Below are 22974 nucleotides of genomic sequence, written 5' to 3' on the forward strand. Positions count from 1 at the left end.
CTGTTTTTTGATTCCTGAACCTATAGAATACATCCACTTCACATTTTCAACGTTTCATTCATTTCTGACATTAAGACTGATATTTTCATTTAATCCCTATTACTCAGTCCTCAGAAATTTTGAAAATGTGAGCAGACTTGATATACATTTCCAGGCAGCAGACACCCTATATACTGCATAGCTGCTCTAAATTCCCTCATGGTTAAAATCCTCTTCACTCTTCTGTTGTTCTTTTGTTCTCCAGTGGTAATGAATAACGGTAATCACTTATTTCTTCCAGACTAGTTCACCCCCAGATATACTTGGCTTTCCTGAACAGTGAAGCATGAGAAAGCTGCAATCACTTTCCATTTTCTTCTCTCCTAATTTCACTTGGCAAGGAATACCAACATACAACTGCACTCTACCCATGCTGCTAGCACAGGAAGCCTTATTGGTCTGTTTTATATCATGACTCCGAAATGCTATAGCCGAATGCTTGCTCCAAAACAAAGGCAGATATTCAACAAAATGCATTTTTTCCTCAAATTATTTTCTTGAAGCTCTATTCTCCATCATTTATAGCACTCAGTTTTTCCACAGTACTGAGAAAACTGTTCTGTGAAATGGTATACACACTGCTTTTATGGCCACTACAATACAGTTATATTCAGAAAGTACAATAGTTATTGCACAGCTAGTACAACCTGCCACATGCAGTACCCCAAGAGTGCAAGCTCACATGTTACATTCATCTTCTGAGTACCTTTTACTACTACTTCACCTGCCTCTACTCAAGACTCAGAAAAGCATTTTTCATGACTAAACCAATCTGTGCATTATACACTGCCACTTCCAGAAATATATCTGTCTCCCAGGAATAGCAGTCATAGCCAAACAGTTTTCTATGCATGTGAAAATATAAAGAAAGCACTACACTTATGTATTTAAAAAAATAAATAAATAAACCCAGGACAAACCTTCCCAAGAAAATGTCAGGAGATAGAATTTTGAAAAGAATAAACTTTTCCATTTTTTTTTAATTAATAAATGCAATTTCCCAGGCTTGTATCAAATTTGAAAAAATTAATTCAAAGTTTTCTTTTGATTACTACTTGCTTGAAAAAGTTGAAATAATTTCAAATATGTGACTTTCACTTTCCTTCTTGTCCCACACCCTTCACAAACACTCACCCCATTCCTAGCAGAATCAAGTACTCAGTTGTACAACATATCAGAATACTGACCTAAAAAAGCCATTGTAATCTGTGGTATGAAAACTCTTTTGGCTGCTTTAAAGAAACTTTTACATTGTCTCTATCTTCTTAAGATGTTAAATATATAGCCATAAATTGTATTGGTTTGAGGGTTCTTTTTTAAAGATTGCTGACTTCGTAGAGCTAAAACTTGTTTTACAGGAAAACAGTCGCAATAAAGAAAAAAATCACCCCAAATACCAGTAAAATATTCCTTTTTGAATGTTGAATGCAACATATGAAATATAACTGGTTGCTGAATAACATGTCATTCCTGAAAGTCATCTAGCGTGACCTGATAACTTAACATGTGGTTCCACTGTTTGTGAGCAATGAACCATTCCAAGTTCCACTTAAATGAACCAAAGCAATGACACCTTTTTGCTTGCTGTCGGTAACCTATCTTTGAGTCACAGGAACTTCTTAGCTTTTTCTGAGTACATACAGGATGTAAACAAGCCTGATCCTTCTGCAGTCACCATGGTACTAATTCAAAGAGTTCATCAAAAAGTGATTGGATCAAATGTCAGATAATCAGCCCAAGCAGTGACTAATGCACTGACATAGTATGCAGTGTAGTATAATATAGTATAAATACTCTACATTTGATATTAGATTGTAATAAAAACTGAGCCATTCAGGGTTTTGGGGTGATGTTTTTGTTTTTTTTTCTGCTTGTCATGCAAGGAAACAAATGATTATGGTCTAAATAAAAAAAAATAAAATAAAAATTAAAAAGCAAAGAAAATTTGCACTCTTAACACTGCAGTAGGAGAGAAATTCCAATTCCTTTGCTGAAGGTCTGGAGAATTCACTTCCCACAGATACTCTTTGAGACAAATAACAGCCTCAGAAACAAAGCTATACAGCTGCCTGTGTACAGCTATACATCCCCCCTGAGATGCACCTTTTAAAAGTATTTTTTTTCTCCAAAGCATGGTGGAATAATAAGAGTTGTGACAGGACTCACATATACAATATGAAAACCACATTTCTTCAGCGATGTAACACATGGGTCAGTGCTTCGATGGACTGACTTCTTAGCATTTTCATTAATCCCCAGCAAGCTTACCCCGCTATTATAATTCTTGACTTGAAGCTGAAGACAAAGTTCCACCCACATTTCCTCGACCAATGTACTAGACAGCCTAACTTCAGGTACCTTCATGTCTTACACTTTGTCTGTCTCATTTGTAATAAATCCTTTTTTACTTTTATATTTAGGGAAGTTTTTAATAGTTGACATTGCTTTCGGTCATTCTAATCTTGACATTTGTTGTCTGCAGTCAGACCCCAAGGAAGGCAGAACTACTCTTCATTGTTATTTTCACATTAGTGGCAAAAGCTCAGTACATCATGTTCTTTGACACAAAACCTAAAATATCAAAAGCTTAGGGCTACTCTTTTTACCACAGAAAAAGGAAAAAAACAAAACCAAATCACAACCACCAAACACAAAACAAAACAAAAACAAAAACCCCTCAGCATTTCAAGTTATTTGGAAGCATGCAAGGGAATATGAGGATAGGGCATATGCATGCTGAAAGTCTCACCTGCACTGCCAGAGCCTTCACATAACCCATATCCTACTGATAGAACACATTATATATGTAATTTGAAGAATAACTTTATCACTGAATTCATGAAGACCAGAAATTTGCTTTTGTAATTCAGCTACTGAGATTTTGTTCCTATCACGTTATTTCAGGAGCTGCTATCTTAGAGGACTTCAAACTTGCAAGGAAATGAGGGGTATTCAGAAGGCTGCCTATTTCAACAATTAATCTAAGCATTCATCTTGTTAGCAAAGAGTGTGAAAGAAAGATCTATAAACAACATTCAAACAAGATAGCTTAAGTAGCAAAAATAAATCTACCTGTGTGTGCAGAACTCAACACAGTATACTCTTTCCACTAAGACAAATTAGTTTGCAGTGGTCCTTACAGTTCTGGGTAGAGGCTGGGTACAGTGTGACATGATGGGACTACTTCCCATGCACCACTGGGGAAGACACTGAGAGGCCTCTTTTTGGGTGGGCAGTACACCAAATGTATTCAAGGAGGGCAGATACGTCTAAGAAACAGTCTTATGAATATATTTCTATTAAGAGTTAGGTTTTCTAATCTTATTCTATTCAACTTTAAATTTTCTTTGTATTTGGGTTCCATTCCATCATGTGTTGTTAGTAGAAAGTCCATGTTTTCTGCTACCAAAGACAGAACAAATTTTTTCATCATTTCATTACAGTCACCTTCCCAAAATAAAATGTCCAATCATCTGAAGAAAATGCTTTTTTTTAAAAAAAAACAAACAAGCAAGCAAACGCAGGCCGATTTATCACTGTTGTGTATCACTTCTGTAAAATGAGTAAAATGAGACAGTGATCCCTAGTAGAATCATATCTGTCCTGAACTTCGCATGTCACAGTTCTATTATTACTAAGAAATCCAGTTCTTTTGAAGGGGCTGAATTTAACAACTGTCTGAACTGTTCCTTCCTTTGGCATACTGCACAGACATCCACCATATGTATATCACAGCATTCCGCCTTAGATTATGTCACTGCTAAAAATCAAAGGTCTGTCACTCTTCATTTTAACAACACATATGCTGTATGCATAATGATTTCAACTCCTTTAGTTTTGCTCATTTAAATAAAATATTTGGTTAGAAACTAAAATGGGACAGACAAGATACTTCAATCACCTTGTATTCCATCTTTAATAGCAAAAAACACTTACTGGCTGCAATTAATTTTTCTATTTATTTACTTATTCCCAAACCAGTAAGCATTCCCTTAGTATCCCTCTTTCTTTAGTATATAGAGGCCTCAATTATGATGAGATTTCCACTGGAGAAATGTAAAGACTAGAAACTTACTAAAGCAATAAACATGGGTGGAAGATATGAAAGCTTATGCATGTCCTGTATGGATTTTCACAGATGGGAAATAAAGACACAGTGACTAAATGATACAGATAATCAATTTCAAATCTTTGGTATCTCAGCCCAGAATCTTAAATGATGTCCTAATAATTTTCACAAAACATTATTTCTAAGCCAGTGTCTTATAAATTACTGGTTAAAAGAAAAGCTTTTTTTTTTAAATCCAATAATACAACTTCTGAACCTTCATTATTTCATAATAATTTCATTCCTTAGAATTACCAAGCATGATGTAAATTATTGCTATGACACATTTCCTTTTTTAGCTGTGTACTCTTACAGAAAATACATATATTAGACAAAGGTCCAACATTTGTACCTACTGAAGCTTCTTGTTTCTGGAACTACTTGGGAAGGTCTTTGATGGGATCTTTGATTTGTTGGTTTTATTTGTTGAAAGGCAATTCTTGATATTTGGTAAAGTTATTACAGTAAAGCAGTTGCATTTATAATCATCGGTTTATCCAAGAAAGTGTACTGCCTCATGAAGCCAGGGAATGGTATATGTTCATTAATAAAATTATTCCATATCTCCCACAGGTTTGCTTCACTCAAATGAACATTTTTATGCTTCTGTTTCATGAGTTTCATGAGTTTCACAAACTAAAAACTGTATTGCTTTCTTTAACTGGTAAAACAGATTAAGATGAGCTGGGAGAGCTCACTAAAATGAATATAATCTCATGAATGTTGGCTGCTTATTCCAGCTCTCATTTACAAGAAGTGAGAAGGTCTCCCAAGTATATACTGGACACTAATGATCCAACTGCTTACTTTCATTACACATTACAGTTACAGCTGCAAATATTCTTGCTATCTATCCACCTTATTACCTCATATATAACAAACAAGTAAAAAGCACATTGTTCTCTCAGGAATGCAGCAGAATGTTTACTTTTCTTCTTTTTTTTTCCATATCCTTTTGATATTTTCTTGAAAATCCCTATAATTGTATGATTTTTGAAGTTTGTTTTCTCTCATATCTAAATAGAAACCTCTGAAATATCACAGTATTGTTGCTTACCTAACACCAACATCAGATGTAAAGTTGTAAGACAGCAATTGGAAAACTTTGCCAGAGCCTAGCTGTATAAAAGATACTACAAAGATTGTAAACTTAATACAAAATCATTAAAATATACAGCACTCCAAATCTTCTCTGTCTTGATAACATATTATGTCTTTGAATTGGACAAAATTAGACTCATCGTTTAGCTTTCTGATTGCAAAGAAATATTCAGATAAACTAAATCTGCTGTGATCCTCAGTGCACTAACTATGAAAAAGGTGGTCCCATCAGGAAGAAAAGTTTACTATAAACTAGGGAGAAGGAAAATAAAGAGCAATTAAGCAGAATGATGCTCTGGGGTAAAACTAAGCTGATAAACTTTGAACCAATGTCAGGAGCAGAGAGCCTACTAGGGTATGTCGGTATTCCGGCCCACAGGATGCTTTCTGTTTCTGCAGAGAAACAGGGTGGATTTCATTCATTTTCAAGCTGTGCAGTTCACCAACATGGAAATACAAGAGTGGAAGGGAACTAATAAGCCAAAAGGCAGTATTTCACTAGCTGATAGCTCAGAAGAAATGAAAGCAGAGCTGAGAGCAACAAAATAAACAAGGGCTCCGCCTCTGCACCACCCTGATACTGAGAAACTGATGCCGTTGCATTTAAAGTTCTTTTTCTTTTATATTTGTCCTTAAATAAGAATAGAAAGAGAATAAATAATATTTTCAAATTTAAAGAAACTGTGCCAAGTTGTTATATTTTTCCAGTATGAAAAACCGCTCCAGAGCTACAGACCGTTAAGAGTTATGGTTATTACTACTTTGAATATTCATATTTATTTTTTAAATTCTCTGCACTGCTAATAAAGAAGACCTGCTGAATGCAGATGGAAACTGTGTAACTGAGATACGTAGCACTTATTACAACATTGCCATTGAGGATGTAAAGACTTAACTAATGCCAGCTCCACATACATATTAGATAAACAGCTTGATGAGATGTCTTTAAAAAATTTCTAAAACATCAGAGATAGAGCAGATATTTATCCCCTACATACACATAAAAGCCCAATTCTACTTTGGATACCTCAGATTTACAATAGCTTTGTTGGAATGTACAAGAAACATGGGACTGAATAACAAAAATGTGGGTACTTTATTAGCTATAGGCATAAAATTGTACACCGATATATTTGTCAAGTATTATGTCATAGAGAAACCTAGTTTCAGTTTTAAAGCAAACGATTGCATATTCTGCAATAAGAGCAGCATGAATTAGTCATTTCCATTAAAACTATGAAGCAGAATTGCCTAGCAACCAAGAAAATTAATTCAGAGTTTAAAATAAACACTGTGACAATGACAGAGCAACTCCTGTTCTATCCCAGCAACCATAAAGACACTTAGAAAAGAGGATAGTGTTTCCTTAATATTTCTTAACAAAGGAAAAACAAACAATTTCATAAAATGAGTCATAATGGACAAAGAATAAAAACAGTCAAAGCAATTGCATAAAGCAAACACAAATAATTGCCCTCTTTTTTCATAGCATGATTAAAATGAAAAACATCGGAAGTTTTTTCATATTCTGACAATAGTGAACAAATTGTGGAAGTTTCTACCATGTGTACCCACTCACAAAGAGCAAATTTGTTTCATTGCATTTATTCCATGCAATCATTCCATATTAGCAGCTTGATTTCTTACAGAATTTATGATCTTGCTTACCTGAAAAAATTCTGCAGTGCTATTACCCAGTACTACCCCAGTCAAATTACCCCTAATCACATTTCTGTGGGGAAGCTTTTCATTTATACAGTTTATCACACTGAGATTGTTATGGGATAAAAACACTACAGATTAAGGACAGTAAGTATGACTGCAGTAATTTAGTTTAATGACTGATACTCTTATATTGCTTGTTACATCTGGGCCATTGTGTAATTCATTGTCCCTGAAGGACTATGAAAATCTTAGCAAAATCATCCCTTTAGAAATAAAACAACCACATTCCGTAACATTGAAGTCTACTGACTTGTCAGGATGTTAGAGGAATGCTTACAGACCAGTGATTCCTGAGTAGTGGTACTTTCAGACTTCTAGTAACAGACAGTTCATGTTTCCAGCTTGAGGTACAGAGCTTGTATGCACTCAAAAAAAGATCAGGAATTATGAGAGGATGAACCACCAAAGGAGAAAAGCGAGATCCCAGAGGATGTCACAAGATTTAGCAACTGCAGCAGCTGCATAAAATCTGGTTGAGTCTCCATTAAAAGATAATAATAAAAATAAAACAATATGAGAAATAAATCAAGACAGACAAGTAGGAATAACTGTTCTTTAGAAGGTAATTCCTCTGGCATGGACATAACTGTACTGTTCAATCAGCAAACAAAAGTGTATCTCAGCTCTGGTTGAGTATAACATTCACAAAACACACCCACCCTAGCTATAGGCATTTTAAAGACTTGAAATCTGCACATTCCAATGACATTTAAGAAAGGCAGAGGAGCGTGAACTAGGTTTTAGAAGTTAATGCTGTCAATAAATTTGTAATAAAGTCCATGTTTTCATCTTCCAGAAGGGGATGAGATAGGTAATAACAGAGAGTATCTGATGGAAGCACAGACAATACAGATGGTATGGACATGCGCAACAGATCACAATGAAGAAATTGTTAACATTAAAAGTCCCCCATGTGCAAACACATCCATAAAGCAGAAAAAGACCCCAGATACCCATAACAGGTTCCCTTGCATCTTAAATATTTGATGACTGTGCCAGATGGAGAGGGGTAAAAAAAAAAAGCCTTGTGTGACCCATTATGATAAACACAGCTGACGTAAAAGACTTACTGACCACTAGGTAATAATTACTCCTATGTTTTCACTAGTGAACAGTGCTCATAAATCTAGAATAATTTTGAAAGATGACATATTTGGAAAATAGTAGACTCCATAAGCTGTTGAACAGCTGAAATAAATTTATATTTTATGGCCTTTGTGCCACATGCTTTGGATGTTTTGTAGTATTCATTTCTTAGTAAACTCAGGATAGTCACAGTGATAATCACCTTTTTTGATTAATTTTGTCTGCATGATAGAATGGCATTATAAAACTAGAAGATAGTCCTGCCAACTCTACAGATAGCTGACAACACTATCTTTTTTCCCCTTTAGGATTTTAAACAGCGCCATTTATAGGGCAAAAATCTCAGAAAGAAACACCCATTTTCTATGTTCACACTAGATACTGTCAGAGTCCAGAACCTTGTAATAACAGAAAGTCTTGTAATAGAACCCCAGTTCCGGAAGATTTATCAAATATCTACTCCACTCCGTCCCACAAAGCACAGGCAACTAACACACTGCTTCAGACCTGCATTAAAAGACCAAAAGTCTCAAATATAGTTCATTACAAAAGGACAAGGAGAAGGATAAGTCCAGTGTTAGCCCTTGCACTTGCAGCACAAATTTAACAAAATCAGACTCTCAGAGAACCTTAGAAAGCAGACCATGACCATGTTGCAGAGAAAAGGTAACAAGGTCACTAGTAGCCCACCTTGGGGAAAATTCCATCTGCACAGCAAATTTGATGGTCAGCTTGGCTAAAGAGTTTGAAAAAGACACACTAACAAAATATTTCAATACCCCTAGAAGGTCCAGTATAACCTGCCCAAGAGTGAATCCAAATTCTAGTAATTCAAAGGAACAATACAAACAAAAACCCTTAAAAAGTAAAACACCTAGAAAAGAATAATAATTTCTTGGAACCTGTTAACAGCCACAAGATACCTGAAAGCATATTAATATACCGTAATACCATGCAAAACAAAACAAAACCAACCAAAGAAGAAACAAAATAAAACCCCAAACAACAAAATCACCAAAACAAACAGCTGATTAAAAAAAACCTCCATTCAACTTTCCTTCCAGTCTCCTCTCAGTTCCTATTGAATTGCATTGTCATATCCCCTCACAGATTTCCTGCCAAAACCTGACAGCTACATGCAAATCACTCTATGGCATTGTTAGGTCTTAATCTAAAAAAATATGCATGTGCTTACTTTTTGCTTATGTGAATACCTGGTGTAAAACCAGTGGGATTGCTCACAGTGTATAACATCAAAGGTGTTATAAGTCTTTGCAGGATGAGAGCCTTGGCCACTGTTTTTTTTTCAGATTCTGAAGTTACTTACATGTACAGTTTTGAAGCATTACATTCCCCTAAAATCAAGGGCAACCTATGCATTTACAAGCAAATCCTGCTCATTTCTACAGCATTGGTGTGAATAAGAGTGGTCCTTACTTTACTAGGACTGTGAATTTTCCAGCAAAAGGGAAGTATTATGTAGCTAGCACAGTTAAAACTAAACAGAAGAAGTTTTATGGCTCAGAGAAGTAGATCTCAAGTTAATTATGAAACCTTGGAAAACAAGGTACTGTTTAGTTTTGATCTTGTTCAGCCATCTAGTTAACCAACATGGTAATCAGATGCTTTTGAATAGCATGAGAACCACAAAGAGAATTTACGGATGTTCATAAAGAACTGCAACCTAGTACTAAGAGGAAAGGCAAGGGGGAAAGCACGGTTATGCTTATTTATAATGTTAAAAGTGTATGTTGATCAGAAGGAGTGCTCAGCTTCTCAGTAAGAAATTAGAAGGCTGAGAAAGTCTCTGAAGACAACTGTACTGCTAATTAAAGGATCACAAAAAATAGTAAAAGCATTTTATACAGCTAACAGACTATTTCATGAGAAAGTAAATCACTGTATTTGTCTTTCAGCTGCAAATGTAGGTTGCTTTTCTAGAAAGGAGTGGTTTAACAACAAGTTATGAACAAAGGCAAACCATGTTAAGTGGGAAGCATTTCATGCTAAAGTTACTCAGTTCAAAAGTCAATAATACAACATTCAATAATATAATTGAATATGTTTATGAACAACACAGTGGCCAGTAGTCAATGGTCCCTTTCTCAAGGCAATTTCAGATGTTTACTTTCACACTCATTTATGCATATTGAGTTACTATTTACAATGACTTAGCAACCTACAACCCCCATAAGTTCATGTATTGATATACAACCTCTATGAAAAACAGTATCTTTTGAAAGTTTATAAGTTCTTTTGTGCCATATGCAGAATTCAAAATTTTATTGTGTTTACCATTATTATTCTCAGTAAAAATAAAAATCTCATCATAGACATCTGCTCAATTAGGGTTTTTCAGAATGGACTAATCCAACAGCCAGAGAGGTTGAATCCGGGCTCACTGCACCCAGTAGAAGCTACTACATCTCCTTTCTTCTAATGCAGCTACCTGACCTGTTTAACGTTGTACTCAGATAGGGCACAGAAACATTTGTCTGCTTCAAGTGGCAGCAGCACCTTCTGCTCAGTTGTTACCTTCCTCCTCCTCCATTGAAAAGGGAATATTTCAAATGTAAGCTTCCCAGAGACCAGATCCAGCCTCCAAATTGTGCCATGAGCATGGTAAATAAATGATGCAGAAAAACATAGTTGGAAAGAAGGATCTTGAGAGGCTGGAGAGATAGATGGACAGAGAGGAACCTTTTGAAGTTCAACAAAGGCAAGTGTAGGGTCCTACACCTGGAGAGGAACAACCCCAGGCACCAGTACAGGCTAAGGACTGACCTGCTGGAAAATAGCTCTGCAGGGAAGGACCTGGAGGTCCTGGTGAACAATAAAAGTTGTCCAAGAACTAACAGTGTACCCTTCTGGCCAAGAAGTCAAATGGTATCCTGGGCTGTTTTAGGTAGAATATTGCCAGCAAGTCAAGGGAGGCAATGCCCCCTCTCTACTTAGCCCTGGTGAGGCCTCATTTGATGGGCTGTGTCCATTCTGGCCTCCCCAGTACAAGAGAGACATGGAGCAAGTCCAGCCTTTTTGGCCTTATGGGTCAAAATGTACACCTTTGTTTTTCCTAAAAGTCCAAGAACATGACTAGGTAAAACCCAAAATATAAGAGCAACAAAGAGACTGTCTTCAAGTTCCTTTGGGGCTTTATATAAACCACCACAATATCTAGAATCCGGACTTTTTTCTTTTTTTTTTCCCCCTCAAAACATATCAGAAAGAAAGCCACTCAAACTGCAACTGTTTACTAATGTGAAAGGTTAAAGAATAGTCTTAAGATGCTGGATTTATTTACTGATACAACAGGAAAAAAAGAACTAGCAGCAGTGCTAACTTTGACATGCCTTCTACCTCTAGTGCAGACTTGGAGAGTTCACTCTTGGCACCTGTACAGTATTTTGTGCATCACAGTCCATATTCTTCTTGTCATACTAGAAAAACTTAGCACAGCATCAACTTCTGCATACAGGTTCTAACTTGTAAGTCCCAAAGTATTCAAGATACTACTACTAGTAACTTGCACTTTGTCAGAGCAGAAGGTTTTGAAAGGTTGAGAGTTGTTTGGGGTGAGACATGTAATAGGAGAGTAAAAGATGGGGAACAAACAGTTTGGAAGATAGAAGCAAAGCACGATGAGATGTATGTCCCGGCTTTCTTCTGAAGAGGTAAGTGTCAGACCTTCTGTGATATCCAAGTGTAGAGATGAGTACCTGGCTTAGATAGGTTTCCTCACCTACCCCTGAGATACCGATCAAAACCATGACACCAGAAGCTCAGGACCTACTTCTGTATAAAAATATACAATCTAAACACTTACTATGGATGAATGTGTCCTCACTTGAGAGCTGCAAAGAGACACCCCAAGATTTTCCTGTGGTTGTTTTCTGAAGGCTTTTAAACTGATTCAAAATTATGCCAGCTGCTCACTGTTGCATACAGTTTAATAGACAAGATTTGGTGGGAAATCGGGGGGTGGCAGGCTTTGATGACTTACATAAAGAAAGCTAAGCTGATTCAGCAATAGTAGAGGGTGCCACTACACTGTGGAGCCTCCCACGCTGGCTACATCACCTTGCTAAGCAAAGGTACGCAGTACCAGCTTCCTTCACCAGAGAAAGTAGGCCAATAGGTCAACCATGATAATTCTTTTCCATGTGATACACTTTCCTTTTCCAAGAGAATCTTTTCTATCTCTCATTACTTTAAGATAAAACCAGACTTGCTCTCCTTCTTTCTAGCATCTATGCATAACTTCAAAATAGTTAGAAACTGCCCACAGTTACAATATTCCCATGCTAATATTACGATAGTACCACAGTAGCCACAAACATAGAATGGCTGCTGTTTTATTTGGGGGGGGAAGAACATGTTTAACTTCCATGCTCACTACTTTGAAAAAATAATCTGAAGTTATGCTCCTCCTGTAAAGATTTTCAAATGTTTATTTACTAACATTAATCTCCAAATATCAATTCAGTACTATTCTGTTCAGATTACATGTGCTTTTTTGGGTTTTATTTTAAGTTTAAAGTTATTGAAATTTGTATCATTATATCAATACCATAAGAGCTTTTTGTTTTTTTGTGTTTTTTTTGTTTTTTTGCGGGGGGGAGGGGGCTGCTGTTGTTTCTTTTGTTTTTTCTTGAAAGACTAAAATGTAAAGATTTGGAAGCAATTTAAACACATTCCACCTTAAAACACACTTTATATTTTAAGAAACTCCTAAAATTTTCATCAAGGCACTCTATAGGCCTTTAGTACCTCTCAGTCTTTTAACTCTAATATTGTCTTCCTCTATTTCCATATCAATTTCAAACTTCTGAACACTGCCAAATGTATTTCAAATTATAGCTCTTGTTCTTTTCTTCTTTTTATCATATTGCTTTTCTTCAACCTCTATCAACACAATCATCTCTACTTTTTTCCCCACTGTGTCTTAATGCAAAGCAATCCATGCTTAAGCACTTCAGTATGCTTCAAAGCTCTCTTCAAATTCCTCCTCAATGTCCACTTTTACCTATACGAAACAATCCTACTGCAGTTTGAGAAGCAGAATATGATCATGTATGACTTAATTAATAAATATGCAGCACTCGTCATCTTATATTACAGAAGAAATTTAAAAATGTTGCAGAATTTCATTTCCATGTCTTCCAGGTGCCTGTCCTGGGTTCAGCAGTAGCAGTCATTTTTCTCTTTCTTGGTAGCTGGTGCAGTGCAGTGTTTTGACTTTCAGCTCGGGAACAGAGCTGACAACAAGGATGTTTTGGTTTGGCCAAGGACTTTGTGAGCCTCATGCTCTGCCAGGGAGGAGGGGAAGCCGGGAGGAAGCAGAGACAGGACACCTGACCCAAACTGACCAAAGAGGTATTCCATACCACAGCACGTCATGCCCAGGAGGTAACTGGGAGTGAGCCGGAAGGGCTGGGGGACTGCAGGGTTGGAGAAGGTATGGGTCGGTGCTTGGCCAGGCTGGGGGCGGGGGGCGAGTTATCGGTCGGCTGGTGGTGAGGTGTTGTATTCTCTTCCCTTGTTATTTCCTTTATCATTATTATCATTGGTGGTAGCAGTAGTGATTTGTGTTATACCTTAGTTACTAAATCGTTCTTATCTCAACCCGTGGGAGTTGCATTCTTTTCGATTCTCCTCTCAGTCCCTCCGGGAGTAGGGGGAGGGCAGGAAGGGGGGGAGTGAGCGAACAAGTTACCTGACTGGGTTTAAACCACGACAGTGCCAAAAAAAGTGCTTCCACAGAAAACTGAAAAGCAGGAGAGAAGTCACAATGAGCTACATTTTTTAAAACACACACTTAGGGTACAAATGGCAAGATACTGACAAGCAAGGAATGCTCACTGGAACTCCAAATACTATATTTTACTTGAACTTTATTTTTAGTAGCACCTGCCTGCAAAGCTTATATGTCAAATGTACAGCAAATTCACCTTTTGATGAAATTTAGTTTTATACAAGAACTGCAGCAAATCCAGTGCTTCCTCACACCACATTAAAAAGATAGATTTTTATTTTAAATTGATACTAAACTTATTGTGATATCTATTTGCTGTACAAAGTTATATTGGTGTCATTACTTGGGAAAAAAAACTTTCAATATGTGAACCAAATAATTATTCAGAAACTGAAAGTGTCCACTATCAGGGATATTATAAATGTAAAGAGAAGAGTAATCCTTACAATCAGTAGTAGTTGGTGATATTTTAGCAACAGTTATTTGGAACAGTGTTATTCCAGATGGTTGTAATATAAGTTTTGGGAGGACTACTGAAGTCCTACGTGACAACTAGTAAGAATGAGAAAAAATATTAGGGAAAGGGGGAAAAGAGAGAAGATTTAGCCTTCTTGATACTAGTGTATTGTAGAATTAGTTGGCATTGACAAGCTAACAGAATACTTAAGCCATTTTTTGTGTCAGTGCCCTTGCTTCACAAGGCCTTAGAGCATATGTGTACAAAAATTCACACTTCTGATAGTTAATCCCTATTTGATATTTATCTTTGACTCTCACAATTTTGATGCTCTCAGTCTGATCTCTCTGCAGCTGAGAAAATGACAAGACTGATTTCACATTCCTTCCACACTGGAGCTGAAAACTCTGTAATTCCCCGCCTCTCCCCCGCGAGCAAAAGACTTGTGACAACATATCAATGTGGACTTGCTGGCCTGTGTCAGGAATCAATCATGTGGTAAGATATCAGCAGCAATTATGCATTTATTTGCATGAATTCGCTGAAAATTCTCAAATAGTTTAGGCAGTAGAATATTAACTGAAAAAAGATTTTATATAAGAGCAATATTACACCTTTGCTTTTTTTACATTCAGATTTTCAATGGCCATCAGGTGATTATGCGCTTTATGGTTTTACAAAACCATACACAGCATCTATAATCTGAAGTAGAACAGCCAAAAAATGTGGTTTTGTTTTAGTTTTGTCTCATTTTCTACTTAACTCTCCATATAGAACTATTAGGAGGAAAAAACCCAAACATATTCTCATCTGTTTATATAGGAAGAATTGCCAGTTCAGAGCTACTGTTTCAAGAAAGCAAATGTCCATTCTTCCATCTTGAATTTGAGTGCAATGGTAATCAATTCAAACAGGTTAGAAATTGCATTTACAAAATTGTTTAAGGCGCTTATCTAAAACAAATGCATATTCATGATATAAAATGAATACATTTTTAGATATTAATCAATCCATTAATCTTTGTCCACAAGGAACCTAAGCACTAAGCTGAATCAAATTTATTTTTGCTATATCTCTAGTACTGTTTTGTCATTACCAAATGCTTATTTTTTCAGAGTAATTAGAAACTGCAAAATACTCCTTTTCCCCCTAAAGTGAGCTATTACATTCACAAACCGTAGCAAAAGCTTTTCATAAATTTATATTGTTGTTTTCATATAGTATTTTTTCAAGAATTAGTATAAATTAATCATTTAAAATATATTCAACACTTTTTTTTAAGCATTTACATCTCTTATTTAGTATCTTACTTCTAAAATAGTTTATTTATGAAACTGGCATACAAGTGTCAAAATACCATGAAGATTTAAATTCTTACACATTAAATTGAGTATTCCATCTGCCTTAGGGGAGCAGTAATACTTTTTACCCTGTGAGAATGTATATAAAAGTATAACTAGGTCTTATTAATCCTGGATTTTCATGCCTCTGACTAGTATGATATTAAGCCTGTAAGAAACACAAAGTTCTCTGCTCTTCCCAGAGACATTTTAATGTTAAAGATTAAATAAGCAAGAAAGACTGAATTTATTTACATCACTATCTGTGATTAAAAGCCTAATGTATTGAATAATAACATATGTTCAAATTACAGCTCTGGAACTCACTGCTCCTAATATAAACATACTAAATAAGGTAGTCTAATGTTACTACATAAAGGAGAATATCTCTTATAATATTGGAACAATTAACTTCAATTTTAGATTTAATGTTATTACATTTCTCTTTAATAAACCTTATTGATTAACTACTAAGGAGCATTAAATAGGAAATATAGTGATATATTTTGCCAGATGCTAAAATTTTCTTCCATATTTGACATTGATCAAGAAGACAAATTATTTACTTTGATAGTGACTTTTTGGTTGTCAAGTGAGTATTTTATCTGACACACACTTTTAAAGAACAGGCAACATTAAACATGACGAAAGTTAAGAGCATCCTACTCTGAAGGAACCTGTAAAGATCCAATCTCAACAAAGAAATCCAATCTTGGGAACTAAAACTGGAATTGAAAATACATTTCTAAAGCAAATAGAGATTGACCTCTGACCACCATGTTTTCAAGAATCAAATGTTGTAAATCCAGGTTTTGTATGAAGAACATCAGCCAGCAGAAGTTTGCTACTTCCTACTTATAAGGCTAAATTTAAAAACAGCTTCCAAATTACTCACCAAACTGATTGTAGTTCAGGGGTCCTATGAGACTAGGCAGAGTACTGACAATGTAAAAAAAAAAATCTAACTGGAGATACAAGCATGGTTCACAGTATGGCATTTACATTAAAGAAGAAAATAACATCTTGGGTTTATTTACAAGTATAGTCACCCAAGAAAGTTCAAAATATTAAGACTTGCTCTTTTTTATTTTAACCAACTTTCTAAAAATAGTCAATAAGAAACTGGACAACTCTTCTCTAATCTTAGAGGTAAATAAAAAGTTTTAGAAGACTAACTTGCAAAAGATGCCAGCAGTGCTTTGACTACTGGCTGATGGCCTATATCTTAATATAAATAAAAATCTTCCCTTTCATCTAGTCTCTAGTACCCTACTAATTCAGAGTCTGCCGTTTTCCAAAAAGCACTGACACAAGAGGAAGCAATTCAAGCAGAGACTCTGTGTACATATTACTGATAGCATCCTAGACTCTTTATGAATTTCTTCTAAAACTCTGCTTAAAGTTCTCCTTTGCTGGCATGCTGTGGAACAAACAAAAAAACTTTGATAATAGGCCACAAAACCACTTAATTCATTAGTGCAGATCAAATACACACTCATTATTTATTTTCTAGTAGACAAACATTTCTTTTCACAATATTTTTTTTTCTTTTTTGCTATCCTACCAGTGGAACTTTATCTTTTTTTGTTAGGTTTACTATAGACAAGAGAGCATTGGAAAATTTAGATTTTCCTCATGTATGCTAGTGTACAAACACAGACGCTCCATCCACTCCAGCGAGTTTATTTCATAAAGGAATTCAGAACACAAAATGAAGTTATGGATGAACCATAAACCCACGCATTTATCTTCAATTTAGTGCAAATGGTATGTCTTGCTGTGCTACAGAATGCTTCTTTTTTTCTGAAATAGGTATGTAGTCAGAATGAATAATCCCAAACTCCACTGTATCAAGTCCCACACAATGCAAAAAATTACAGTGCCTGCCCTCTGAGAAGTTTTCTGTTGGAATGAAGGACTGGTGTTGGGGATATCATTACAACCTGCTCTGCAGGAACTGCACTGATACCTTTCTCCACATAGCAGTTTGACATCACTGTCTTTCAAATACTAGCAGCTGAGACCAACCACTGACACATGCAAATTTATACATGAGGTTTTTCAAAATTAGTATGCATCCCTAAAGACATCAGTGAAACTTCTGCTTTTAAATGGAGCTGATAATTTTTTGAAAAATAAACCAAATAAATCACAAGCTTTAGTTATCCTGGGTTTTCCAGCCAGCAAATTTGCAATCAAAGCTCTTCGTATGTTACAGTTCTAGGCATGTAACATAATGCTAGTATTATGGAAATTGTGAACAGGTTGATATTTCTAGGATGTTATGACTTTTTGCTTTCTTACAATATATTCTAGTTTTCACACATAGCTTAATTTCAGCCAGACTTTCTATACACTTTCAGTTCTTGGACAGCTACAGTCAGCTATATAGCAAATACCTTTGAAACCTCCTCCCCAACCTCTACTGTCTTGCAAGTGAAGGTAATGTGGTATCAAGTTAAAAAAAAGGAAGATAACAAGTCTTCTAATACTTTAAAACAGAAAATTAATGAATAAATTTATTTTTGGTTAAATTTTTTACACCTTTATATATGAAAACTGCTGGACAGCAGCATTATCTCAGTTTACCATATTAAGGATACTGATCCTAAGAAGAAACAACAATTTCCAAGACCAATAGGAAGAAAAGGGGAAGGGGAATGGAATGTCCATTTCTGTTTCCCAATCATTACCACAAATTATACAGTCTCTAGTAAATCGGTGTTTTCAGGAAACAAATATATTTCCCTCCTGACAATTTTCCAAGGTACAGCCATTAACAAATCATAAGTGTTAAACACTAGAACATACAGAGATTGTGTGGGGCAGAAGATCGTTATTTGGAGCCACTATGGAAAGAATTATGTCTGCATTTATTGGTATCTTACTGCATAAAATTATCTAAAATAACAGGATTTCCAAATCTGCAACCCTCTTATTAGAGCTATCTTTATGGTACTTATGAAATGCATCAATATGAAACTATTCACTTCCATCATGGCTGATAAGAAGACGTAATGCTGTTCAGTGGGAGGTTCAAAGCATCTGCTGTGAAGAGCATAGGAGTTGATAAGCAGTGACAATTTATACTCCCATTGATTTTGTAGAAAGCAGAGGAGAAAGAAACAGCTCCACTCAATATGGCAGGAAGACAAAAATTGGAATATATGAATTACAATTAAACTTGCTGGGATGCTACAGTTAGAAAAGCTAGTCCAGATGACCTCGAACTATACTATGGATATTGAGTAAACACATACTGTATAGATCATGCTAAATTAAAGCAAAAAATCCCCAGAAACTAAAAAATGTAAGTATGAAGTCATACTAATAGCAGCCAATATTTTTCAAGTGCAAAGTGCAAACCTTGAAGAAATCCATGATTTCATAATCATCTCTATACGTCACTATAATTCAAAAAGCTACATTCAAGCAACCCCAAAAATTCAAAAACTAAAATATTTTTTAATTTTCTTCCTCAGTTGTGAATAATTTTATTCAAACTCTAAATACATTTTAAAAGTTGGCATAATCTGAACATGATATGTTGACATGACCAGCTGTCAAGTATGGTCATAGCAACTAAGCAGCATCCCCTTCCACACCAATAAGGAAAAATATACATAATTTGTGAGCTCTTAACATTCTCCTGTCACTGTCTGTGATGACAGCTGGGTACCACTAAAGGGAAAAAAGGCTGAACACACAGCATTGTAAATGGGAGGTGGGGTATAAGTAGTGTTAGCTGTTGTAATCACACTATCAATCACACCATTTTGAGAGCCTATTGGTCATTCAGATGCTTATCATATGAACAATGATGATACAGTTTATCAATAACATGTTCTTTTAATACACAGAACTATTCACATTTTCTCTGCTTTTTTTTTTCTCTTTAATAAAAAATTAAGGATTTTGAATTTCACACTTTTTTTTTCAGTACCATTCAGCAACAATAAAAGTATTTTGATTCAGTGGTCAAACAATTCAATTCACCCTCCTTAAGAGGGGAAAAAATATGTTCAAACTTTAAAAACAAAAAGCATGTCTTCAAGTCATAAATGTAAAGCACAATAGATAATTTGAAACATACAAGATTATTGATTTTACCTTCAGAAACAAACAAAACCAAAATAAAACCCCACTGAACTGCCTTGTACTTTCCCTTATTTCTGCCACTTGCAAGTAATAAAATTCAACCAGAGAAACTGCTGAAATCACCAACCAGATACTAATCTATTAATTTCTAAATATAAGTATGCCCCACACAGAGAAGGGGCACATATATCCTCCTTCGGTCATATTATGACTAATGTGCATCTCTATCAAGTCAAGACCATAAACAATTCAAAGCTGCATTCTGTCTAAATGGGTCACTTATAATGAGAAAGCATGACATTTACATATAAAAAGCAGATTGATCAGGGAGCAGAAAAATGGAATATGGCATCAGTGCAGAAAAATATGCCTTTACAGGCAATTTATATCAAATGAATGTGAGTTCCTAAATCCTCCTTAAAAATAGAAGTGAATTAAAAATAAATGGAAAAATGAAAAGTATACATGATTTAATGTAGCCAATAATCACCAAGATTGCCTTTTGTGATTGCAGTAAACTAAAATAAAAAAAAACCAAACCCTTGCTTCCTTTCAGTACTGTAATGTGACTTGTATAAGGGAAAAGACTAAACCCTTTATATTTCTCAGAGATTCACAAATTAATAAACAGTCTGCAACAATTTTAAATTGCACTTTTAAGTGTTAACACTTCCAATAATGTTAAACTATTTTCAAGTTAACCAGAAATAGTGGAACAGAAATGCTCTGAACAGGCTGCTTACATCTGTCTAGAGCAATTTCAATTGCAACATGCAAAATGAATTTCAGCAAAAATGCAAATATATACCATGCAAATATTAGAACTATAGCAAGGCTGCTTCAACACACCACAAAACGGCAGTGGAAAAAAGGCAGAAGGAAATTTCAGCACTGCCTAAATACATTCAAAATATACCCCATGTCTTTGTTCAGTCTGGACTCTCATTCAAGGTGTAAATACTGGTTACATTGTTAGATATCAACTGCAACTGGCTCCAAATATTGTGTGAGTAGCTCTCTCATAGTTCACACTAGTCTCCCTTGACCCAGCTAGACAAGCGTGAAAACATGAAATAAATGAAGGTTAACAAAGACTGGTCTGGGAAGCAGGTTGCTTTAAATGCTTTCTGCGATTCTGTGAATATTATTAGCATAGATGTAAAATCCACTATTTAGATTGCTTAATACTAAATATCACATAACGATCACCATATTAATGCTAAGTGCTATTGCAGAGAGGCAAATGAATTAAATGGTATGAAAAAAAAGGAAAAGAATAAATAAAAAATCTTTCCCCATCTGCCACAAAGATATTCACAAACCTTACATCATGCTGCAAAAGCAAATAAGAAACTGCAAAATAATCATCGCCTTGCAAACAGAAAACAATTTTAGCACAATACCTTTCTGTGTTTGTCCCTCTTCCATATTCTCTTCCATGGCTACCTTTCTTCACTAGAAACAGCTACAGAGAATTAATCAAAAGCTTCAGTCAGATGTAGGAAAGTGTGGATTTTTTTTCCCTGGGAAGCTCCAACAGCAGAGGCTTAGGCAAGTCCTCAGAGCTTAGCTAAGGCTCCCTCACTCTCCTTGTTTGCTTGGAGACAGGCTGTCAAGTGTAATTTCATTCAAATTATTCTTCCGTGAAGATTATCAATTTTTCTTCTCAAAGCTGCCCATTGTGTACCACTGTAAGCAGGTATTCAAATGAACAGCCCCTGAATTTTGGGGGAAATTTGGTCTGAGCCCTTATGGCAGCAACACCGATTCATAAGCTTCACTTAGCATATAAAATGGAGAAAAGAAATTGAGGTTTGCATTGAAATCTGTGTTTTAAATTGGAAGCTGGCTGGTCTGAAAACAGATGGAGGGGTGTCCTCCTAACGGGAAGCAGACCACCAACCCATAATTCCCCCTATTTGCCACTGAAGTGGGAAAGCCCAGATGCCTGTGGGTTCTTTATGCTGTATTACTTCACTCTCTCTCTCTCTCCCACCCACCCACACCTCCCCCCCCCCCCCCCAGCTCCTCCTTCTGTATCAGCACATTTAAGAATAATATGACTCTTCATTTCCCTCCATCTCATATATCTGTATCATCTGGAACTAACAACAAATATACGCTATTACCTCATAATATTCTAGCAAACATCTTTATAACTACCATTTTGTATGCAACTGTGTTTATGCACACATACAAGCACAATTTAATGCATACCACTAACCACTGCAAATTATATACACCCTACACATTATTTGTCAGTGTCACAGTAAACAGGAATTTAGGGGCAGTTCAGAGATTTAAAACAGTCCTTGCATCAATTTTTTTCCTGATTGCTAATATCCAAAATGAGCTGCATACTTCAAATCACTATTAAAAAACCTGGACCTTCTTAAAATGGTGCAGGACCCAATGTGGGTATGTATGTGAGGAAGCACATACAAACACACTGTTATGAATTTACTCAGGAAAAGCATAGGTTAAATACACTGTGAGGGCACCTACTAATTTGGGGAGCTCTGCAGTCTCATTTGGAATGCAAATTGGACGCTGCAGTCTAGTAATAAATTAGCATTTTTGTACCTAAGTCTACAGAGTAATGTAACATCATTTCAAGACTTTCATTATTTCACCAAGACTGCAATTAGAACACAAGTCCAATTTTTCTTTCCAGTTTTTACTTCTCATCTTCTGGGAAAAAAACTGACTAAAACTTACCCCCCAGAAAACCTACTAAGGTAGAAAATTCATATTTACATATAAATGATAAATAGCTCACCCATTACTTTATTCTATCTAAACAGATTGACTTAGTGTTATCTTCCAAGTCACACAAAAACAAAACAAAACAAAACCACAACAACAAAACACCCCAAAAGAAACACGAAGTTTTTTTGGTTGTTTGGTTAAGACTTTTTGCTTATTGGTTTGTTGTTTTTTTTTTTTTCCTGTACATAACTCTGTTCAAATTTGGTTCATAACAGAATATATGTTTTATAGATAAATTTAAATTTTTGTGTATATATAATTAAATAGCAGAATGCATATTTATTTTGCTACCCTATGCATTTCCTTCTCCTCTTTTTCCTCTTTAGTTCACCTTCCTAGGGTTCTGTTTTCTAACTGAAGAACAATGATTAGTTGCCTTAGTCCTCACATCATAGAACCATAGAATAGTTAGGGCTGAAAGTGACCTTAAGATTATCTAGTTTCAACCCCCCTACCATGGGCAGGGACACCTCACACTAGACCATGTTACCCAAGGCTC

The 22974-nt window shown here is 35.6% G+C and overlaps 1 protein-coding gene across 1 annotated transcript in view; it reads right to left on the reverse strand.

The window, feature by feature from the left end:
• Positions 1-21683, reverse strand: part of GPM6A (glycoprotein M6A) — a 120713-nt gene extending 99030 nt beyond the window's left edge. The window contains exon 1 of the mRNA XM_062623309.1: positions 21110-21683. Coding sequence (XP_062479293.1) covers positions 21110-21146 — 37 coding nt within the window. The 5' untranslated portion in view covers positions 21147-21683. The remainder of the gene's footprint in view (positions 1-21109) is intronic.
• Between the last annotated feature and the right edge of the window lie 1291 nt (positions 21684-22974).

Source organism: Pezoporus occidentalis, unplaced genomic scaffold (genome assembly GCF_034315485.1).
Source record: "Pezoporus occidentalis ecotype Australia unplaced genomic scaffold, CSIRO_AGI_Poc_V1 ctg1, whole genome shotgun sequence".
In the NCBI taxonomy this organism is placed as follows: Eukaryota; Metazoa; Chordata; class Aves; order Psittaciformes; family Psittacidae; genus Pezoporus; species Pezoporus occidentalis.